The sequence below is a fragment of the Astyanax mexicanus genome, chromosome 4 (assembly GCF_023375975.1).
Source record: "Astyanax mexicanus isolate ESR-SI-001 chromosome 4, AstMex3_surface, whole genome shotgun sequence".
NCBI classification, from domain to species: Eukaryota; Metazoa; Chordata; class Actinopteri; order Characiformes; family Acestrorhamphidae; genus Astyanax; species Astyanax mexicanus.
Window position 1 is genome coordinate 46,152,598 of NC_064411.1, and position 22,974 is coordinate 46,175,571.

A 22,974-nucleotide genomic window follows, 5' to 3' on the forward strand; every position below is an offset into this window, starting at 1 on the left:
CATTTCTTTTTTTCTGTTTTCCATTTCCTTCTCTTTCTCTTCTTCACTCGTTTCTGCTCCATTATTTGTCCTCTCTTTAATGTATCCACTTTTTCTTACTCTCACATTCTCTCTCTCCTTCTGTCTCTCTCTAGCGTTCTTTCTCTCTCTTTCTCCCTCTAAGATGAATAATTCTTCAGCTCTGTATAGAGAGGAGAGATAAAGAGGAGTATTTCTCTAGAGCCAAGAGTGAGGGACCCAGGAGAGCAAGAGAAAGAGAAAGAGAGAGAGAGAGAGAGAGATAGAGAGAGATAGAAAGAGAGCCCCAGAACAGCGCAGCACTTTAGAGGACTCATTTGCACTTAGATTGCCGCTGATGCCGCAGCAGCCGCACATGTGATAGCCTTTATCAACATGAAATGATGTACTGTGTGTGTGTGTGTGTGTGTGTAGTAAAGATATACTCACAGGCATGGTCTGGCTCCCGTGTAGACCGCCGATTGCTGACTGAGCCTCGGTGTGTGTGGAGAACTTAACAAAGGCACAGCCTGCAGAACACACACACACACACACACACAGGGGGAGACGAGAGTAAGATATAATGTAGAGCAGTACAGTGGGTCAGCAAGAGAACACAGTTGCGTCTCAGGTGACTACTACACTCGAGACCACCACTAGTGGACACACACACATGCACACACACACACACACACACAACACAGTTTCTGCAGCTCCAAACAGTGACAGAAAGACCGGGAATAAAATAAAGGCCTGCATTACATTTCAACAAAAGTTCGTATGAAAAAAATTAAGTGTTAATAATCAGGTAAAAAATACCTAAAAATACCTGAAAACAATGTTCCAATAGGAAATATTGAAAATGACTTCTCCCTCTACAGCCCATAATATCATTACACCATTCAAGCAATTGAGTCACAAGCCTACACTGAACATCCATGATGCACTGCATCTTTTATTCAGATGCTGATATATAGCTGATATAGCCACATGGACAATAGATTACTTTACCAAACCTTAGGAAAGAACTACAGTACAGAGTTACATTCATTAATACAGCTTGATAAAACGTTTGGTGGTTGGCGTGCCAGAGTGGATAACACCACCATCTGTCTGTGAGCCTCCACATTATGTGAAAGACTGGGGTTCAATTCCCCGTCTGGGTGACTATATTGTGATACACCTATAAGAGTCCTTGGACAAGACTCCTAACCCTCCAAAACTTCTAAATCCAGCAATTGACCAATGCACTGTAGATCACTAAAATAGGGTCCAGTATGTTTACCATCTCCACAAGCGGCATAAACCTTTCTAGGATTGAAGGTATCTGGGGAAAAATCATCACACAATGAAAATCCCTTTCAGAAAGCTTCCTCTTACAGCGTCCACAGTTAATCCTGTTGGATGTGGTTGGTCCTTCTTGGTGGTATGCTGACATTACCCTGGATACCGTGGCTCTTGATACATTACAAAGACTTGCTGTCTTGGTCACAGATGCGCCAGCAAGACGTGCACCAACAATTTGTCCTCTTTTGAACTCTGGTATGTCACTCGTATTGTTGTGTGCATTGCAATATTTTGAGCAAAACTGTGCTCTTACCCTGCTAACTGAACCTCCACAATCTTACTGCTCTTACTGGTGCAATGTGCAATTAATGATGATTGGCCACCAGGCTGCTCCAATTTAGCCATGAAACCTCCCACACTAAAATGACGGGTGTTTCAGTTTCATTGTCCAACCCCTGTAAGTCTTTTTTTTTTTTTTTTTTACAGATTTTACAGATTTTTTACAGATGAAGCCAGAGAGGTGGGGTACTGTTTCCTACACCTTCAAAAGACTGTTAGAAACTGGAGAAAACTGGTACAGGAAGAGTCACGTCTGGCTGATCCACATGGCAACAGCACCTTTATTATTAAATGCTGTGTTTAAAACCACATCATTTTCAGGGATATCCATATATATATATATTTTTTAAATAAGACAATGCTAAATCACATGCTGCACACGTTATGAGTAGCCCATGGTTACTTGACTGGTCTGGCCTGGTTGCAGTCCTGACCTCTCTCTCTAATCAGTCATTCTACAACCGAATATTAAAGACTGTGAGCCAAACTCACAGAGGCGAGTCTAATTTGTGATGTTTTTGTCAGCGTTGTTCAATTTCTGAGTCCATTTAGGGGCCAATAGTCTGAAACACTGCGTAAGAAGCAGCATTTGTTGAATGTGGAATCAACACAGATGTTGAAATACGGTCGTTTAAGCAGGCCGGCTGTCTCCTCACGAAAACACACTCACCAGTGTAACCCTCGATTAGTACTTACTAAGAGTAATAACACCATACAGCAGCTCCACACACACACACACACACACACACACACACTCACACACTCATGCATTGTACACACAGTGTACGCAGAGCTCTGGCGTGCTCCTCTGTCAGCACACTTTAATTCTCCTCACTAATGAGCCTCCATGTGTCCTAATGCATGTTGTAGTGAAGAGGGATGAATGCTGAAGTTCAGGCAGAAGGAAGGGTAAAGATGGTGGCTGTATGAAATGCTGATGATGCTTTGGGGAAAGAAGAAGAAGCCACTGTGTCTCACATGCAATCATATCCTTCACACACACACACACACACACACATACTTCCTGACCTTTCTGACATGCCTGTCCACTTCCTGACAGTAGCGGTTTACCTTGTGTGTGTGGACATGCCAAATGCATGGCTGTGTGTGTATCTATATACAGCTCTGGAAAAAAATGAAGAGACCGCTACAGTTTCTGAATCAGTTTCTCTGATTTTGCTATTTATAGGTATATCTTTGAGTAAAATGAACATTGTGATTTTATTCTATAAACTACAGACAACATTTCTCCCAAATTCCTAATAAAAATATTGTCATTTAGAGCATTTATTTGCAGGAAATGAGAAATGGCTGAAATAACAAAAAAAAGATGCAGAGCTTTCAGACCTCTAATAATGCAAAGAAAACAAGTTCATATTCATAAAGTTTTAAGAGTTCAGAAATCAATATTTGGTGGAATAACCCTGGTTTTTAATCACAGTTTTTTTCATGCAGCTTGGCATTTTCTCCTTCACCAGTCTTACACACTGCTTTTTGATAACTTTATGCCTGCACTCCTGGTGCAAACATTCAAGCAGTTCAGCTTGGTTTGATGGCTTGTGATCATCCATCTTCCTCTTGATTATATTTCCTCTTGATTATATATATATATGCATGGCTACATTCACATTACATAAATGACTGAAATGACTCAAATCTGTTTTTTTTTTTTTTGCTCAATGTGGCTCAGATCGGATTTTTTCATGCCTGTGTGAACGTGCCAAATCTGATTTTTTTTTTAATTCAGATCTCTTGGTGCAGCTGTGCAGCTATAGCTGCAAAAACAGCAAAAGCAAACCGCCTGGACTTTTTTCACCTCCTCGACCTGAGCGTGAACTTCAGACCAGCTGTTTGCTGTTTCTCCACTCCAGCAAAAGCTGCTCCACATATGAGCTGCTAATGCATCCATTTACCATTATAAAGCTACGAGTCGTCTCTCGAATATGATGTTTTTATGATGGTGAGGAAGGCAACCTTTCTACACGTATCAACATGTGTATGTGAGACGTTTCAGGGACAGATTTGTTCACATTACACACAGATACAGATCACTTACATTTGTGAATGTAAATCGTCAAGATAGTTAAATCTGATCTGAGCAAAAAAAAAAAAATCTGATTTGAGAAATGTGGCTTGTAATGTGAACGCAGCCTATGAGAGTGTGCAGTAAGTGTGTGACTACATGAGTCTACTTATACATGTGCGTTTGTGTGTGTGTGTGTGTGTGTGAGAGAGAGAGAGAGAGTTAATGGACACAGCGATCCACGGACTGGTGAATAATTCCAGTTGGGTATTGGAGTGAGCTCTGGGCCGAAATGGGATTTGTCAGGTGATATTGGCGTCCTGCTGCGGTGAGGCTACACACACGCGCACACGGAATGGATTCTGCCACATTGGTGTCAGGCCTTTCCGTCAAGCACCTCCAGCCCGGAACATCGGCTTGATGTGTCCGCTGCGCGTGTGTATGAGTGTGTGTGTGGGCACGTACGCATCTCGGTGTGTGTGTGTACATGTCTAAGCATTGTACTGAAACAGAGGATCTATCTGAGCATGCATGCTCGGTGTGTGTTAGTGTGCTCAAGCGTGCATGCATGCCTGTGTGTGTGTGTGTGTTTCTGTGTGTGTGTGTGTGCTGTAGACGAATTGATGGAGTGAAATTGAACGAGTAAATGACAGCACTGTTGGAGTCTGTCCAGATGCGGCTCTGCTTAGAGGAGGAGATTGTTTTCAGAGTGGAAAAGCTCAAGGAGAACTCGAGAGCTTTACTTCCAGCATTCCAAACCTCTGTCCTTGCCTTCTGCCTCTGAGTGGATCAGGTGCAGCAGTGCTGCTGGAGTTTTTAAACACTGTGTTTAATCACACTGCCCTCCACTCTATTAGACACTCCTACCTATAGCTGCTCCACTTTGTAGATACGGTAAATTCAGAGACAGAAGCTCTGAATCTGCTGCTGTTCAGTTTGTGTAGGTCTTCTCTAGACTTTCATTGGTGGTCACAGGACTCTGCCCACATGACACTGTCCAAAGAATGCTGATGTACAGTGATCTATGTAGTCGTTTTGTAGTTCATCTACATGCATTCCAGTCTGTTGATATCCCAAAAAGAACCACAAACTATACTATAGCTACCCTCACTAATGTGCATTGTGTGTAGAGCAGGGACATTTAAGAGAGGAAAGGTGGACAAGACACAGGTAAGAGGAAAAACTGCAATTTACTGCATTTAAGGGAGCAAAAGTGGACAGGAGACAGAGAAATTTTAAAAAGTGGAAATTTAAGAAAGCAAAGTTGGACGGGACACAGAGAAAATGAAAAAAGAAGTGAAAATTTAAGAGAGGAAAGGTGGACAGGACACATAAAATAAAAAAGTGGAAATTTAAGAGAGGAAAAAATGGACAGGACACAGAGAAAAGGAAGAATTTGGACATTTAAGAGAGCATAGGTGGACAGGACACAGAGAAAATAAAAAAAGTGGAAATTTAAGAGAGCAAAGGTGGACAGGACACAGAGAAAAGGAAAAAATGGAAATTTAAGAGAGCAAAGGTGGACAGGACACAGAGAAAAGGAAAAAATGGAAATTTAAGAGAGCAAAGGTGGACAGGACAAAGATAAAATAAAAAAGTGGAAATTTAAGAGAGTAAAGGTGGACAGGACACAGAGAAAAATCTAAAAAAAAAGTGGAAATTTAAGAGAGCAAAGGTGGACAGGACAGAGAAAAGGAAAAAAAGTGGAAATTTGAGAGAGTAAAGGTGGACAGGACACAGAGAAAATAAAAAAGTGGAAATTTTAGAGAGCAAAGGTGGACAGGACACAGAGAAAATGAAAAAAAAAGTGGAAATTTAAGAGAGAAAAAGTGGACAGGACACAGAGAAAATGAAAAAAGTGGAAAATTAAAAGAGCAAAAGTGGACAGGACACAGAGAAAATGAAAGAAAGTGGAAATTTATGAAAGCTGTAGAGATTTTAGGTCTACAAAGTTACAGAGCACATGATCACATTGTCACTGTCATGCAAACACCTTATCACTCTTATCACCTTCCTGTTTTTAAAGGCCAATTGTGCTCTCTCAGGGCTCCGGCAGCTGATGGCAAGCTGCATGACCGGGATTCAAACCAACTAAGCAGCTATTATTTTTTTAACATAAATTGAATTTGGCAGTTGTTCTTTTATCTTGAAGAATGGACCAATAGAAATCATCCAATGCTACATTAATTCCTTGGAAAACAATGAAAAAAGTGTTTTTTTCTCCTGTAAAGATAAACTTAGCATTTTACTTCACACCAATAAGCAATGTGCTACTTATTAAGTGACCAAGCCCCTGACTTTGTACTGGGCAGGTTGCCTGATCCCAAGTGACTACGGTTGAAATCTGGCAACCCTAATTGTAAGGAGGCAGGCAAGAGGAGTTGATTCTCACCTTTGCTGTTTCCGTCAGGACCCCTTAATACAGTACACTCCTCAATGACTCCGTAGGGCTCGAAAATGCGGTACACGTCCTCCTCCGTCTGCTGCTTGTTCAGCATGCCAACAAACAGCTTCCTGTCCTCTGAAAAACAACAGGAAACAGCGTGTCACTTCACTCGCACTTTCACACTTGGATCATCACATTTATCTCTTAGGAGTAAGTAGTAAAGTAGGGATTTTGGGTCCCAGTGGTTTTATAGGGGGTTTCTACAGTACATGATTGGTACATGGTGTGGTAGGGTCTGTAAGAGACTGTATATTTCAGGGTGTGGCCTGGTTCAGACTTGGCAAAGCTCTTTACGAGTGGACCAAACTGGTTCTAACAAGTCAGCAGTAGCTATGGAAACACGTAACTTTCGAGGAGGTTGATAGTGATTTTATTTTTATGCGTTTTTCTCCAAAACGTCAGCCGTTGCCAATTTCCACCCACTATCCATGTTTATACCTGAGAGAGAGGAAGCTAAAACATGCTTTCTCCAGTATGTGTGTGTGTGTGTGTGTGTTGCCTCCTACTGCTGCTTATGTAATGCCATATGAAGGGTCGGGTCAGCAAAGCTAACTGGCTTAATATTTCTGCAGATTTGTTGGTTTTCTTCACAAAGAGGTTCACAAAAGGTTGTCTTTATTACAGGCAAATTGACAGTTAAATTTTATGTTAATGAAGTCCTGCTGCTTGTGTTTCTACCATTTCTGAATGCACACTCTCTAGTGAACTCTTTCAACAGGACAATGCTCATTCACATGGAGCACTTTTCCACTAAAAAAGGAATGGAACCGGCATGTTTACAAACCTAATTTTTAAGCGTTTGTTGCGTTTACACCAACAAAAGTAAGTTTAGGAAGCAGGAACAGTTGTTTGCAGTGGGATCCGAAGAATAATAGGTTCTTCGGTGCGAACCGTGATGACATTTGTGGGCGTATCTTTATATATAGGAGCACTGTTGCTGCGCAACACCATCTGTTGATGATTTATGATCTAAAATTCACTAAAAACACACCATGGTCCTTGCAGGCCAGAAAAGAACTGGTTCAAGAACCAGAGTTCTTTTAGTGGAATACTGCTGCCATCTCAAGAGCTTGCCTTGAAGACACAGACAGATACTATGCCATGATTGGCAGACCCATCCCTGATTTAAAATGTCTGGGATGCTCTTTGGCATGCTGTTATTCTCCCTGTCAACACTTTTTCAACCCTACCACAAACAAATCTGCAAGAACTCACAGGACACTGTCATTAGGAACCTCTACAACATTGCTTTACCAAAGCATTACACTCTACTTATGCATATGTAGCTCAAATAAATGTCCAAGAGTTGCCAATAACAGTCTAAATGAGTTTTTTTTGGACACCTAATCTTTTCTAAGTGCATCTAACCTCGCCACACGAGCTATGAAAGACACATTCGTAGGCAGAACCTCTGTGTGTCTCCATGACTAGCATTGCTCTCAATAGACAGGGAGGGAGGGCCCGAGCCTTTCTTCCAGGCCATTGTGTTGCTGGTCATGGACAGTTATGGCATCATTGGGAATTTTAACTCTGGTCCCAGCGATAGGACACAAGCCCCTTAGCCACTTGAGAGCCGTAACAGGGTTTTCTGACTTATAGCTTCAGTGCAGCGCCTGCTCAGAATCACAGCAGCCTGGAAGCGTCCAAAAAAATACGGGAAGACTTGGAGGTGTCACACTGCCCAGACTCGGGCGAGAGGGAGAGAGAGAGAGAGAGAGAGAGAGAGAGAGAGAAAGAGAGAAAGAGAGAGAGAGCAAGAGAGAGAGAGGGAAAGAGAGAGAGAGTGTTCTGGTCTTGGCACAGGCTGCCTGCCAAATCAATCAGAGCTGACCCAGTATAGCAGTTACACACAAACACATTCACAACACATTCTGCTGGACACCAACTCTGTGTGTGTCTCTGAGTGTGTGTGTGTGTTGGGGGAGAGTTTTTGTACTCTTGCCAGTGCATCTTTGAATAATCCTCATTATTCCCCCTTTCATGTGCACAGAATTTGTCATGGGTTGTCTGTATATATATATATATATATATATATATATATATATATATATATATATATATATATATATATATATATATATGTTTGTGTGTGTTTGTGTGTGTGTGTGTGTGTGTGAGTGTGTGTGTGTGTGTGTGTGTGTGTGTGTGTGCGTGCACTCACTGTGAGGAACAGTGTTGGCATCACATCACTGAAGACATGCTGATTGTAGTGTGTGTGTGTGTGTGTGTGTGAGCAGCTGAGTTTTCAGTGGATGAGTTATTGTGGATGATTATTGTTGGAGAGCAGAAAATGAAAGCGGTAGGCCAGCTTGCACACTGTGTGTGTTTGTGTGAATATATATGTGTGTGTGTGTGTGTGTGTGTGTGTGTGTGTGTGTGTGCAGATATGTATACCAAGGACAAGAGCATGCCTCCTCCGATACATGTCAATCAGACACCACCTCTTTTAAAACAACCACCAATGCAGCATCAATAAGCAGCCAATATGCTTGGAAGAAAGCGTCATACCACCAGCTTTGGTACACCAGCCAACAAACAATGGGAGTGATGAGTGGTGATAATGCCATCTACCCACCCAGATAAAGAGCATGGCCAAATGTACTCTGTCGGACTTCGGCTGCTGATGACAAAGCTGCATGATCAGGAGATTTGCAATAGTTTCAGCATCTTAAGGCTTAAGCATACTTCTGTGTTGCCAATGTTTGCATGGCTTTGGCGAACAAATATGACTTAACTACAGAGAAAACAAACAAGCGCAGGGTGGCTTTGAGTGGTCCAGCAGACTAAGGCATCAGCAGCCGGAGTCCGAGAGAGTACAGTTTGTCATGTTCTCACTTTTGGGTGGATAGATGGTCAGCACAGGCATCTGTTAGCTATCATATTCACGTTGCTCGCTCAGACTTTGGCTGCTGATGACAAAGCTACATAACCAGGGAATTCAAAGGTTCCAACAGACTCAAAGGTTCACTATGATCCAAGGGTCGCTGATTTAAATCCCAGATCCTCCTACAAGCCAATGACATCACGTTCAGTAGCTCCTCCATTTCCACTCGCTGATGTGTTTACGTCGATCTCCGTGGAAACGCGTGCCCAAAGTGTAATTACGGTGTGTGGCAGTGGACAAATAGCAACTTGAAAATGAATTAAATGCCAAGAGACGAAACTTAGAGATGTTCTTACAGATAGGACTAAAATTACCGGACGACCACCATTAGGACTTCAGCGAAAAACAGTAGATAATTGAGCCTGTAATTTTCTCTGAGAAAACACAACATACATGGTCGTCCCGGATGGGAATAAAATCACAGAGGAACCCCCCCCCCCCCCCCCCCCCTCGGAATTACCCCGGAAAACCTTAGAAACTAATCACATCCAGATAGGGTTTAAGGCGCTGTCACTATGATCAGAGGATCTCAGACCATACTACAAGCCATCAGCAGCCAAATTCTGAGATAGCACGAATGGTCACGCTCACTTTGGGTGGGTAGATGGGGCTCTCTACATTCATCAGTCTCAGAACAGGCAGAACAGGCGTCTGTTAGCTGATGTTTAAGAGCTGGGTTGCTCTGCTTTCAAAATACTCTTCAAGGTTGAGATATCTATCACACATACATACACCTTCTTGGGCTGTGCAATCCATTTACCAGCCTCTGCACACTTGCACACTCTGCTTCTCTAATAAACACCAGCACACACACACACCAGCGCACACACACACACACACACAAACACACATATACAGACACACTTTTATCTATAAAGCAGTCTAGCAGCTCTGGGAGCAACAGCTATCAACACACACCTTCACTACTCCCCCTGCTTTTCTTCTACTACGGTTGCATCAGCATCTGTGTGTGTGTATGTGTGCGTGTGTGTGTGTGTGTGTGTATGTGTATGTGCGCGTGTGTGAGAAGCTTTGCAGGCAGCAGGAAGCCCTCTCTCTTTCCCTCTCTCTCTCTCTCTCTCTCCTTCTTTATCTCTCTCTACGTCTAGTCGCGCTCTATCTATTTTATTTTTTATTTTTGTGATTTTTTGGTCTTTAATTTGTACCATTTCACATGAAACATAATGTGCATGACATTAGTACCTCTCTCTCTCTCTCTCTGTGTGAGAGTGTGTGTGTTGCAGGCTGGTTGCTGTGCACCAGCTGTGCGGGTGACCTGCTCTTCACTCCTGTTGCCTCAGCTCGGCAGGACGCTCCCCTCATTACGGCTCTGTTACCATCCGGCCCGCGGGGGACAGGCATTGCAGTGCATCGTGCAAGCGCTACAGGACGGCCCGCAACCACAGCATGCAGCGCTAACCCTCAGAAGCTGTGCTAATGTTGTGCTTTCACATTAAAGTTCAAATGTAGTCAAGACGGATGTGTGAGGCTGTCCAATCACGATTCCAGGTTTTGTGGTATCTGGGTAGATAAAGCTTAACAAGCTCTGCTATTGGGTAGGACTTCAGTGGTAGAACTGAAGACCTAAAGCGGGGGTCGGCAATAGGATCAAGCATGAAACCTCTGGCTTGTGAGGTTGTTTGAACTATAATGAACGATAATGAAAAATAAATAAATAAATAAAATGCTTTTCAGGTGAGCTTTTGTTTACATGCCTCCCTATGTGGGCTCCCTATCTCCTTATAAGGGTGTTTTTTTCCCGGTCGTGTCCCAATTTACTAGCCTGGGCAGCAATAGTGTATTGGACTAGACTCTGACAATACAGGTTTGGAATGTAACTGCTCTGCAATTGGGTTCAACAACCCTCAGGGCTGGAGAGCTACTAGTCTCTTTCACTCCATCCCATTACACTTAATTTTCAAAAACAGAATTTTTTCTTTTGTGTCCCGCCACGTAATGGCTTGGAAAATATCTGGCCCGTGGCCAAACTTAATTGATAAGCTTTATCTATATTAGATCAGATACAAATCTTTTCTGAAAGTACACTATAACACAGCGATATATAAGGTAAAATACAATAGATGTTAATGCAAACAAGTCTCACAGCAAGCTCTGAATATTTGTTGTACTATAAAATGAAAAAAAAAATGTTTATGCAAACATAATACTAGAATCTTAGAGTCAAAAGTTACTAACAAAAAATGCATTTACTACAAAAAATATATAATAGGCAGTGGTATAAATGGCCGAAAAGATAAAAAAGAGGTATTTTTTGCAAGAGTTTCTTATTAGTTGTGTTCCTGTGGCAGAGATCATGTTTCGCTAGAGCTATTGACTACAATGCCTACATGATTTCCAGTGGTTTTGCTCCAATCGGTTTGTATTCAAAAGCTTTCAGAAAATGTGCACAAATAAGGGGCAAAATAAATGCAGAGTACTGCCTTTGCATTTAACATTATGCATAATAAACAAGCCTCAACAAAACACTAGCAGCTCTTCAGATTATAGGAACATTTCACGATAAATAAAAGATTAGGAGTTGTTCAAATTATGTTATTACCATTTTATTACTAAAAAACAATATTCAGTTACACTATTGCTAAAGCATCTTATCTAATAAAAATAGTTCAAATAAATAGGTAAAATAATGACATTAATCAGAGTTTGAGCAGAGTCTAAAAGTGGGTGTTAGATGGACGTGATGTTCTATTTCCAAAGCAGACATTTAACGTTCCTCAATTCGTAGTGTCACATGATATAATACCCTACCATCCACAGTGGACAGCACAGTGCAGTGAGTGGTAATGATTGTGACCTGCAGTGTCTGGTTCAAATTGTCCATGGAAACAGACAAGCAAATATTTTTTAGTTTATTTCTCTATTCTTAGCATTTTAGCTTTATCTATCTCTCTCTGTTTCTTTCTTTCTTTTTTTCTTTCTCTTACTCTGACTTTCGATCCATGCCATCTCTCTCTCACATTTTCTTTCTCTTTCTCTTCTCTTTCCTCGTTTCTCTTTCTCTTTGTCTCTCTCTCGGTCTTGTTCCCGGGCTAAATCTCTCTCTGTCCATTTCTTTTTTTTTTTCTTTTCTTCTTTCCTTCTCTCTCTCCCTCTCTCACTCACTTTATCCCCCCCTCTCTTTCTCTCGCCCCACTGTGCCAAATCTGCCTCTCTCTCCTGCTGGCTATAATGCTGATTATCCAGACAGACTCCTCGTTTGCCTCTCATTAGCAGGGTGAATATTCATGAGGCTCATCTGTTGGACCCTCCCCTCCTTCCTACCGCTCCGGCTCTGGATCCTGAGCTCTTTTTTTTTTTTTCATTTTCTACATCTTGCACTTTTTAGTACAGCATTCCTAGAAAGCAGCTAACTACACAACTTTTGGGAGCGCCTACAGAGCAGCTGCATATCTGTGGGCTTTATTATCCTCCTTTTACCCTGTTCCACCTCAGAGCTGCTATTAGTGTTATTATTTTTTTGGGCGATGGATTGTTCTCAGCACTGCTGTAACACTACAGATTTACATAATGTTGGTGATGTACTGAATGAGGAGTTGTGGTGTGTGTGTGTGTGTGTGTGTGTGTGTTGTGCTGGTATGAGTGAGTGGATCAGATACAGCAGTGCTGCTGGAGTTTTTAAACACTGCGTCCAATCACTGTCTACCGTTTTAGACCTTGTAGATACAGTAATACAGAGGAATGATAATACATGTAGGTGTAGAAACAAGGAGGTGGCCATAGTAACATTTTTGATATGTTGCCCAACCCAACAGATTACAGTCACTATATTGAATATATTGAGTATATTAAATGAGGCAATACCATGGTAACATACCCTATTTTTGATCAGTGGGATATAAAGCTACAGCAGGGTGGGATGTGGGTCTTTAATGAGGAGGGGAAGAATTATGGGGGGTTGCAGTTGTTGACTTCAGAAGCTCAGGGGGAAGGTTTAAAGGGAGTAAAAAGAGGGGGGGGGGGCTAACAGATAACGGCAAGATGATGCAAGAGTGATTTCAAGGTGTGCAGGAGCTAACTGTGAGAGTGTGTGTGTGTGTGTGTGTGTTTTCATCCAACAGAGCTTAGTTGGATACAAACCCTGACTGCCAATGGATGGAAACAGAATAAACGACTGAATTTTACATTGCACATGTTCGTGTGTGAGTTTGTTTGTATGAACTGGAAACTGGATGTGTGTGTTTGTGTGTGTGTGTGTGTGTGTGTGTGTGGCAGATACAGTACAACTCAAATGCAAAATGCTGTTCTGTTCCCTGAGGGCTTTTGTCCCCTTCTCCATATTCATATTCACATCCATAATCTCTCAGAGATTTGCCTCGAACAAACACACACACGCACACTATTTTTTATACACAAAGAGAGAGAGAGAAAGAGATAGAGAAATAGACAGAAATAGAAAGTAAAAAAGGAAGTTTACGTAGTGTTACTTATTTTTGCCCCGAAATTCAACAAAACCTGCACTTTGACCTACGGTACCCAAACTTTTCCCTTTTTTTTAAGCTTTATTGAGAACAGAGAGTATTACACTACATCATTCACAATACACACCAAAAACATATACATAATATCAGTCCCATTTTTGTCATTGTTAATTACTCATATCAATAGTCCTTCTTCGGTTCAATTCCTGCTTGATTTGGTTAAAAACAATGTCCCTAAAAACAAAAACTTGATCGATTGTCATCATAGTTCTGGTTGTCCATAATTCACATTTTACAAATACATATGATCAACCATAATATATATATTTTCCTGTTTCCAGTCATTAAAAAATCCATAAGCAATAGTTCCCATATCAATATTTTGAAAAAACTCTAAACAGAGGCTTCTGTGGACTAAAAGTCAGGTAAGTTGAGCTTTGGCCCAGAAAATTGGTGTTTGATCCCCCAGACCGGCAGGAAAGACAGTAGAGGTCCCTGAAGGGAAGTCTTCAATCAACATTCATGGTTAAATTGCCCTTGAGCTAAACACCTAATCCCCAATAGCTTGGGGCTCTGAGTGTGTGTTCACTGCCACAGCTGGGTTCAATGTGAAGGTTGAGTTTTATTGTATTGCTCTACAGTTTCTTATCATACATTCAGTCTAAGAATGTTAGGAGCACTTCCTGAACTTCTCACTGTCCAACACCTCCAAAACACATTCATGAGGTTGAGGGTTGCACCCTGGGGTTGCCAAATGTATTATTCTTAGAACAGCTCCAGCTTCAGAAGTTTTTACATTTGTATTTTTATTGTTTTATGTCTATCAGATTTTCTCAAAAAGAGCTTCTCTCCTTGCCCTCAAAGATAAAAGCTTTAGACGCTGATTATCAAATGAGGCAGTTTTGATGGTCTATCAGGTTTTGTATGGTTGTGTGGCTTTGAATAAAATTTTTGGGAACTCCTTTTTTGGCTAAACTTCTGTTTTGGTCACTTTGTTTTCTTTGATGGTGCCCTTTTGTATGGAAATTGGTCATCTTGTTTCTATTTTCCACTAGGACCTATTTCTCTGTGTTTGGAAATTCTCATCTTTGGAATCCTTTTGAATTTGAAAACTCCTATTTCTAAGAAACTCATGTTCGAAATCTCTTGTTTTTGGAAATTACGAAACTTCCCAATGTTGGCAACTGCAGTTGTGAAGCTGTTTTTGGAGCACAGATAGCGCTCCTGTCTCTCGAACACTCTGATACAAGACTACAATACCCAGAAGGCACCATACACTGACATCACTCCCTTACATGATCACATGACACTGCACACGGCACCTCCACTAAGTTAATCACCAGAATATTGATCACACCTGTTCACAACCATACATATACACCCTCACTCCAAACACACACCTCACTGAGTATTGTTGGTTTTTCCACATACAACCTGTTTATTCCCACTGAATCTTGTTTATGGTATGTTTACTCTTCGTTGCTGCTTTATACTGGTTTTGACCATTGTATCGTCACTTTCTTCAATAAACCTTCTTATGTTCTGTCCAGCCATGACAGAATCTTCTGTTATTGGTATCTTCCATTTTCGTTACTTCTTTATTCCCTATTCACATGTATCTAGATATTTGTGATTGAAATTATTTCTATTCACACAGAGACAAAAACTGAAATTAGCATACCAGACCTGTGATCGGCAACAGTATAAATAGAAGCATCAAGGCATAGACATAGTTTCCAAAAAAAAAAAAAGATCATTACTGAAGGACAAAGCACAGATAAAAACCTGTTTTAAAAATATTCAGACACGTGTGGACAGACCATTTAATTTTGACGGTTCTCTCTTTCCTGGTCGTAGCTTATCATTATTGCCTGTAATATAAATTTACTCACACTTTTTTGATTTAAACCTGGCCGGACAAGCATCTCCATCCAGTACACACTAATACAGTAACTAAAACTTTTGTTAACATCTCCCTACAGTCAAATTATTTTTTATATTTTTTATATATGAGTGCCATCATTTTGTTCCATGTCAGTTTTAATAGTTTTATTTTTAAAAATGGTTTTGTTGAACCACAATTCAAAACCAATGACTGCTTTTCATTGGTTGTTTTTTTAGAGTTTCACGTTTTTTTTATTACTTTTGCCAGTTTTAAATTAGTTTAGTGACTATTTTTTTTTTGTTCTTTAATAGAAGGATATCAACTATTTTATACATGCATGTATATATGATATCAATACACACACACACACACACCCACACACATGGACTCCCACACAGCTCTTTGCTGCAGACTCACTCCCTCACTCCCTCACTGAAGCTGCAGATCTAAATAAGCATATCAATAAATGATGAGCAGACATTACAGCCTGTCAGACATCATTTGAAGCTGATGTACACAAACAACAACTTAACACTGCTGAGTGGAATACCAATAGAGTTCAGCGTATCAGCGCCGGCACCGCTGCCCGTGCCAGCCCTCAGCCTCTCGTACCACACACTCCTCACACACATGACAGATGCCAGGGATTAAGCAGCAGTGCAGTCGTTTCTCCCAGCAGTGCTGAAACTTCATGCACACGTTCTGCATGCAAATCCTTCCTCTGCGTCCCTCACGGCGTTCCCAGCACTCCGCTTCTCACATTCTGCTGAATTATTTCTCACTTTTCTTTATTTTTTTTTTAACATTTCTGTAGCTTACTGACTGAGGTATGTTTCATATTTAAATATATATAGAATGTGTGCTTTCATATTAGTCATGACAAAAGAAATGGGAATAATAAAAGCTCTTTCCAATAGAAGCTATAGAACACTGCACTAAGAAGATCATTACACCGAGTGGTCCAACGGTCTAAAGCACTGCCACAATGATGACGGGAAATTGCTGGTTCAAATCCCGGTCATGTAGCTTGCCATCGGCTACCAGAGCCCTGAGAGAGTACAACTGGTCTTGCTCTCTTTCTGAGTGGGTAGATAGCACTCTTTCCCCTCATCACTCCAAAGGGTGATGTGGATCAGCACAAGGCTGCGTCTGTGAGCTGATGTATCAGAACCGAGTCGCTGCGCTTTCCTCCTAAAGCGCTGTGATGCTACTCCGCAATTCTGCATCAGGCAGCAGTTCAAAAAAGGGTGTAGATGGAGGCGTGTGCTAATCTTCACCCTCCTGGTGTTGTTTCATCACTTGTGATGGGGGATATACAGTTGAGTAGCAGCTGATTTGGTGGGACACTGCCCTGACCTGCACAATACATGTGTGTGTGTGTGTAAATGTGATTTCTCACTTATCTATTTGCAAGGACAATTCTAGCCAGATGCTCCCGGTCACAATCATTACCACCCACTTCATTTACAACTGAAATGGCACCCACTATCTGGCCTTACTTCAACTCAGATAATTCACGTTGCCCTGCCATGACCAATTTGGCCAGCCGTGTTTTTAGCCTCACGCACAAGACCTATAGTGTGGGTGTTCCCAATCAATTAAAAATGTGTGAGGCTTAATAAAGCCTGAGCTTTATAGTTCAGTATATATATATATATATATATATATATATATATATATATATATATATATATATATATATATATACCAATCTGATGCTGGATCAGCAAAGTGTATCAGAACTGAGAGAGGGAGTATTCTTATTTACTGTAGTCACTCCAGTTAATTAATTAATTAAAGGATTTTAATGTATTCAGGCTGGGGGGGATGATGGGGGAAGGGTGGTGTTGGGTGGGTGTGGGGTGTTGAGGAGTGATGGGGAGGGGGCGGAGCGTTTTCTCGCCCGTTCTGTGTCCTAGAAACTAAAAACAGAATCCCAAATGCTGGAGCTCCAGAGCACGACGCAGCATATCAAACTACTGTAAAGAGCCCGGCATCAGAGAGAGAGAGAGAGAGAGAGAGAGAGAGAAGGATTAAATATTCATACACACAATTCAGAAAGAGATCATGCTTAACACCCCCACTCCTCAGCTCCAGCCTCTTCATCCCCCCCTCCTCTCCTCTACTCATCACTCTGTCTCTTCTTCTTCTCTTCACTGTGCAGCAGGTCTGTGCTCTCTAAAACACATCTACCCGAGCCAGAACTTAGAAAACGGGAGGGTGTTTTCGTGTCCGGTAAAGTACCTTCCTAGGACCCACTGCAATGTAAAAGTAGGGTCACTATATCGTGATGCTCATTGCTATCTTACACTTCACCAACAGTCTATTTTCACAACTTGTGCCAGCACTGTTTAAATAGCAAAGGCGCTTGTGAATTTATCTTCGCCGATGTTCATAGCGTTAGAAGTTAGGTGCTTTTCGGTACATTCTAGTGTAGTGCTATCTTGGCAATGGAAAACACAGGTACGCCACTGGCCAAAATTAATCTATACAACAGTCAGCTGTCAAATGTTCATTGCTATCTTGGTGTCTCAGGTGCTACATGTGCTTTCAGTGCAATTACAGACATATTTTTTACACCAATAATACACCGATCACTAAATAATTACAAATAAAACATTGCTGTTCTCGTAAATGACCTGTTTGTGCACCTTTACAGCGTGAACGTGCAGGTCAGTGCAGGAGCGCTGCACCATTGAAATAGCAATCCGCCAAAGTCAGAGCACATCTGGCTCTTAAAGGAAATGTGAGGCAAGTGACACACTGATTGTTTTTCACGATTTCTTGATACACCCAAAACACAGCCATGATTAATTAAGAGATTTAACACATGCCTTTTGCACATTTTTGGCCCTGTAAAAAATACTTTTAACATGTATCACATGTTTGGGATCAGCCAATCACATATCTTTCCCACGCTCACCACCCCTCCGGAGTTCTAGACCTGTTTTTTTTAGCTGTTGTTAATTGTATTGTACATGTGTATTTAAATCTGTTTGTTTGTGTTGCTTACTGCAAAGTATTGCCACTGTTAATCTAGTGACAAACAAGTGTTTACCATTTTTCTTCCATTTTACTTAAATGATTTTGTTTTTCTGCTTTTTCTGACTGTATTTTTGGCTCAAGTTTTTGTATCTTTTGTCTCGTGATTTGGGCTCTGATGCATCGATTTATTTTCTCTCTGGTTTTGACCTTTGCCTGTATTAAAACTATGCTCTTGTGCCACTTCAGTTTTAATTTAATTGGTTATAAGTATAAAGTAAAATAAATAGAAACATAAAATGATATAAACAGCAATACAGCAACATGTCAGTGACGGAAAGAAACTGAACCATATTGAAAAAGGCATCCAATCTAAATATTTAATGCTTATCAATTCTAGTCAAACCACCACAATGGAATTCTATGAACACCTGAATTCTCACTGTTAGGCGTGTATGTAGAGAACAATACGTGTTGGACAGGCATTGTGTGCTGCAGCTGATAAGAGCTCTTTATTCTCCACTCAGCGTAACAATGGGCGGGTGGCGCTGGCGGACGGTGGCGGCGCGTCAGGGGAGCGGGCAGCGTTTAGTTAGCGCTGTGGCCTCGCTCTAATCTGAATGAAGGAGGCGAGGCGGTGAGGGGAGGCGCAGGGGGAATAGGGCAGGATGGCTCCTTTCACAGCACCACTCATCCATCATTGGCCGCGACAGCCTGACAACAGAGCCGGAGAGGAGGATGGATGCTCTGGAACGCTGTTCTGTGTGCTCAGGGAATTCCAGACCGTGCATACCGGCACACCCTGAAGAGGCGGGAGGTCTGAACTATACAGTGTCGATAATATCCGACCATATATTTTATATTTTCTTGGAATATATCATCATTACCATCACTGATGATGAATCAAAATATCATATTGCCAATATGACAATATTTATTGTCCCCTCATCACTTACATAAGCATTTATCTTAGCTAAACTTAGCTAATCTGCACCCATTGCTGACACAGATGTGCAAATGTACATAGACACACACACATATAGACACATCCATGCATATCTATATGCACGGACAATTCCAGCCAGACCCTGCCAGGCATGATCATCACTCTAGGTGGTAATGCCTTTTACAACTTACTGCCTGTGCATACAGTATGAAACAAGGGCTCAGTTTTACTCACAAGATAACACTTCACAACTTATACAGATATGCTTTTTCCATAACTTCCAAGCACATCAGAATAACCTATAAGATACAGAACCCTTACATCATGTGAAAAATCTTTAAAATTGCATTCAGTTGAATGGTTGTGTCTTTAAAGAACCCTTTAATATTTTTATATGTAATTTTATTTTTTAAAAGTGCATGTTTCATAAGATTCCTCTTGTAGATTTAGTTTCGTAAAACTCTTTTAATGAAATAGTTTGGTTTAATTGCTCAAATAAAAGTTTCTTTTTTAAGTATTGGGAAACCTAGGTACAAGAACACGTCACAATCAATTTTAGAGTGTTATCCCATGATTCTAACATGGCATGTAAAAAAGCCAACATTTTAATTCTATTTTTTGATTGCCTCTTTGATTTTACCAAATGGAAAACAATGGATGATCACAAGCCATCAAACCAAGCTGAACCAGGAGGGACATAAAGTTATCCAAAAGCAGTGTGTAAGACTGGTGTAGGAGAACATGCCAAGAAAATGCATGAAAACTATGATTAAAAACCAGGGTTATTCCACCAAAACATTCCCCTAAAACTTTATGAATATGAACTTGTTTTCTTTGCATTATTTGAGGTCTGAAAGCTCTGCATCTTTTTTAGTTATTTGAGCCATTTCTCATTTTCTGCAAATAAATGCTTTAAATGACAAAATTTTTATTTGGAATTTGAGAGAAATGTTATCTGTAGTTTATAGAATAAAACAATGTTAATTTTACTGAAACATATACATAAATATAGCAAAATCAGAGAAACTGATTCAGAAACTGAGCTGTGTATAAATATTGCATTATTGTCCAGCACTACCCCATTTTTCTGATTCTGGTTCGATATGTGCGTTCACACTATGAAGAATCCACTGCTGTTAAAGGAACAATTGAATTTCATCTCTTTATTGTGTGGTGACTTATGATCCAATTCAATTAAGATGGTTTTACTATCAATATAAATGTAAATACAGAGTGAATTATTATTGTTGCCTTGAAGTAGTTTGCATATTTATATTCATACTTGTCTTGTTTATGTTTATTAGTACATAGAATTTGTGTTTGCTTTGATCAGCATCGATTTTAGTCAGATTTTACTTTACTGACCACACATGCTTTCTTTTTTACATGTTTATATATTACATTGCTTTACATTACATTACATTTGGCAGACGCTTTTGTCCAAAGCGACTTAAAAAAATATAATGTACAAAGAGTAATAACAGTTCAAGGTAAAATACATTTTTAGATAGGGCCTAAAGAAGGTATATAATATATAATCTTGTGGTTAAATTTGACCAGATTATACATCTCAACATATGCCACACACAGAACACGTCTGACTATATTCCACTCACGGAAGATCCTGCAGTTTAATCTGTGGTCCAGACCTTCTGCCATCTGCCGAATGTGTGTGTGTGTGTGTGTGTGTGTGTGTGTGAGTGAATGTGTGTGATGGTCAAAGTCAAAGTCCTTCCCTCCCAGCATGTGTGTGAGACACACTGTGGAGCTACAGAAGAGGCCCGAGGAACTAAAAGACCATCAAAAGGCTTCAAAGCTTCTCTAATAGATCCCCCCGATTCACTCTGAACTGCACATGGGGTTCAGCAGATTGGACACATGGACCACACTCTATATCAGGAGTCCATCTCTAACTTCAGCTGCAGCGCCGAGGACGTTCGTTAGTCTTTAGCCCTTAAAGGCAGAAGGGTCATCACTTTTTTTTCGGTTTTGCTTTGGTATTCAAATGACCGCCAAGGACCACCAAGCCCACTCCACCAGATAATCAGCACTTCAAGCTTTCATCTTTAAAAGAGAGAGAGAGAGAGAGAGAGAGAGCAGAACAACCTCAAATAGTTTAGCTTTCGCCTCTCAGGGCTGGGGTCTCGGGTTCAGGTCCCTATCTGGGTGGAGTTTCAACGTTGTCCATATGGGTTTTCTCAAAGGGGTCTACATTCCTCCCACAGTCCAGTATAACGTCAGTAATTCACTAATTTACACAATTCAGAGAAAATATCTAATATAATGTATTTACAGTTGAGTGAGTTCAGTGAGAAGATCCCTTGATATTGATGGGTTGAAACGATATGGAGTTGATTATGAATCTCTTAATGAGAAAAGCAACAAAGCAGAAGAAGAAATAAGTTTTTTATTTTTTTTCCCCAATTTACACAGCCAATTCATTAAGCCAACCCACTCATTAAGACTCCCCCTATCACTAGTGATACTCCAACACATCAGGAGGATGAAGACTAACACACGCCTCCTCCGATATATGTGAAGTCAGCCACCGCTTCTTTTTAAACTGCTGCTGATGCAGCATTAACGAGTAGCATCACTTGGTTCCGATACATCAGCTCACAGATGCCTCGTGCTGATCGTCATCACCATTTTGAGTGATGATGGGAGAGAGTGCCATCTACCCAACCAGAGAGAGCAAGGCCAATTGTGCTCACTCAGGGCTCCGGTAGCCGGTAGCCGATGGCAAGCTACATGAACAGGATTCAAACCGGTGATCTCCCGATCATAGTGGCAGCCTAGCTTAGCCCGCTGGACCACTCGGAGCCCCCTGTAGAAGAATAATGAACATCCACATCCCTGATTCCAAATCTCGACATCATTAAATGTGTTGAATGTACAGTATTTGGAATGATGTGGAGGACAGTGAGAACCAGAAAATGCTCTGATTTCTGCAAAAATATTGGAAAATAATATTTAAAACTAATTAAAAGTAAAAAAGGCAAAGACATGCCAAATGTCATGAGACAGGAATAGTACCGTGTCCAATATATTTTGCCATGTGCCGTGGAAGCTACAGAAAGTGACTGTGAGGTGTAATGCATTGAATGTTAGTGTCATCTCTGTGTTGGCACGGACAATTCAAGCCAGACACTGCCGGTCACAGTCATAGAAAGCATTACCACAAAGAGTGGACAGTGCAGTGGGTGGTAATGCCTTCTGTGATCATAATAAATTAATATACTGTACTGGCTCACTAATGTTTATCCTTGAGCTGGAAAAACCATAACATTAATATCAAGTTTAGCAAAAATAATTGAGGTCCTATGTATGTGTTTAGACATAATTGTTGTGAGAGGCCTAAATATTATATGATGCAGAAAGGTCTGTGTAACCTTTATCAATTATACTTTCTGACCGTTTAAGTTTAAATACAAAAATAGAAAAAAATAGGAATGAAACTTCATTATCTATTATTTTTTATTTAGTGCAGTAATAAAATAAAAAAATATATTTTTTAATTATTTCTCTGATTTTCAATTTTTTTATTTCTCCCCCTCACAAAAACTGATTTTTACTTGATTTTCAGATTTTTCCACCAGTCTGGAGATAAAATCTGATCTGCTTTTGTTACAAGATGCAAGAAAGGAAAATTAGAGAGTCAAGTAAAGCTTAATGTTTATTCATTAAGCCTTAAATTCTTTGTAAGGGGCAACAATGCAAAACATACAGAACATTGGGAAAATGAA

The 22,974-nt window shown here is 40.6% G+C and overlaps 1 protein-coding gene across 2 annotated transcripts in view; it reads right to left on the reverse strand.

The window, feature by feature from the left end:
* zgc:165603 (uncharacterized protein LOC571425 homolog) overlaps positions 1 to 22,974 on the reverse strand; it is a 234,374-nt gene that overhangs the window by 39,480 nt on the left and 171,920 nt on the right. For both annotated transcript variants that reach the window (XM_022678960.2, XM_022678961.2), the window contains exons 4-5: positions 6,039 to 6,167; positions 448 to 527 (exon numbers count right to left, since the gene is read on the reverse strand). In XM_022678960.2, coding sequence (XP_022534681.2) covers positions 448 to 527; positions 6,039 to 6,167 — 209 coding nt within the window. The remainder of the gene's footprint in view (positions 1 to 447; positions 528 to 6,038; positions 6,168 to 22,974) is intronic.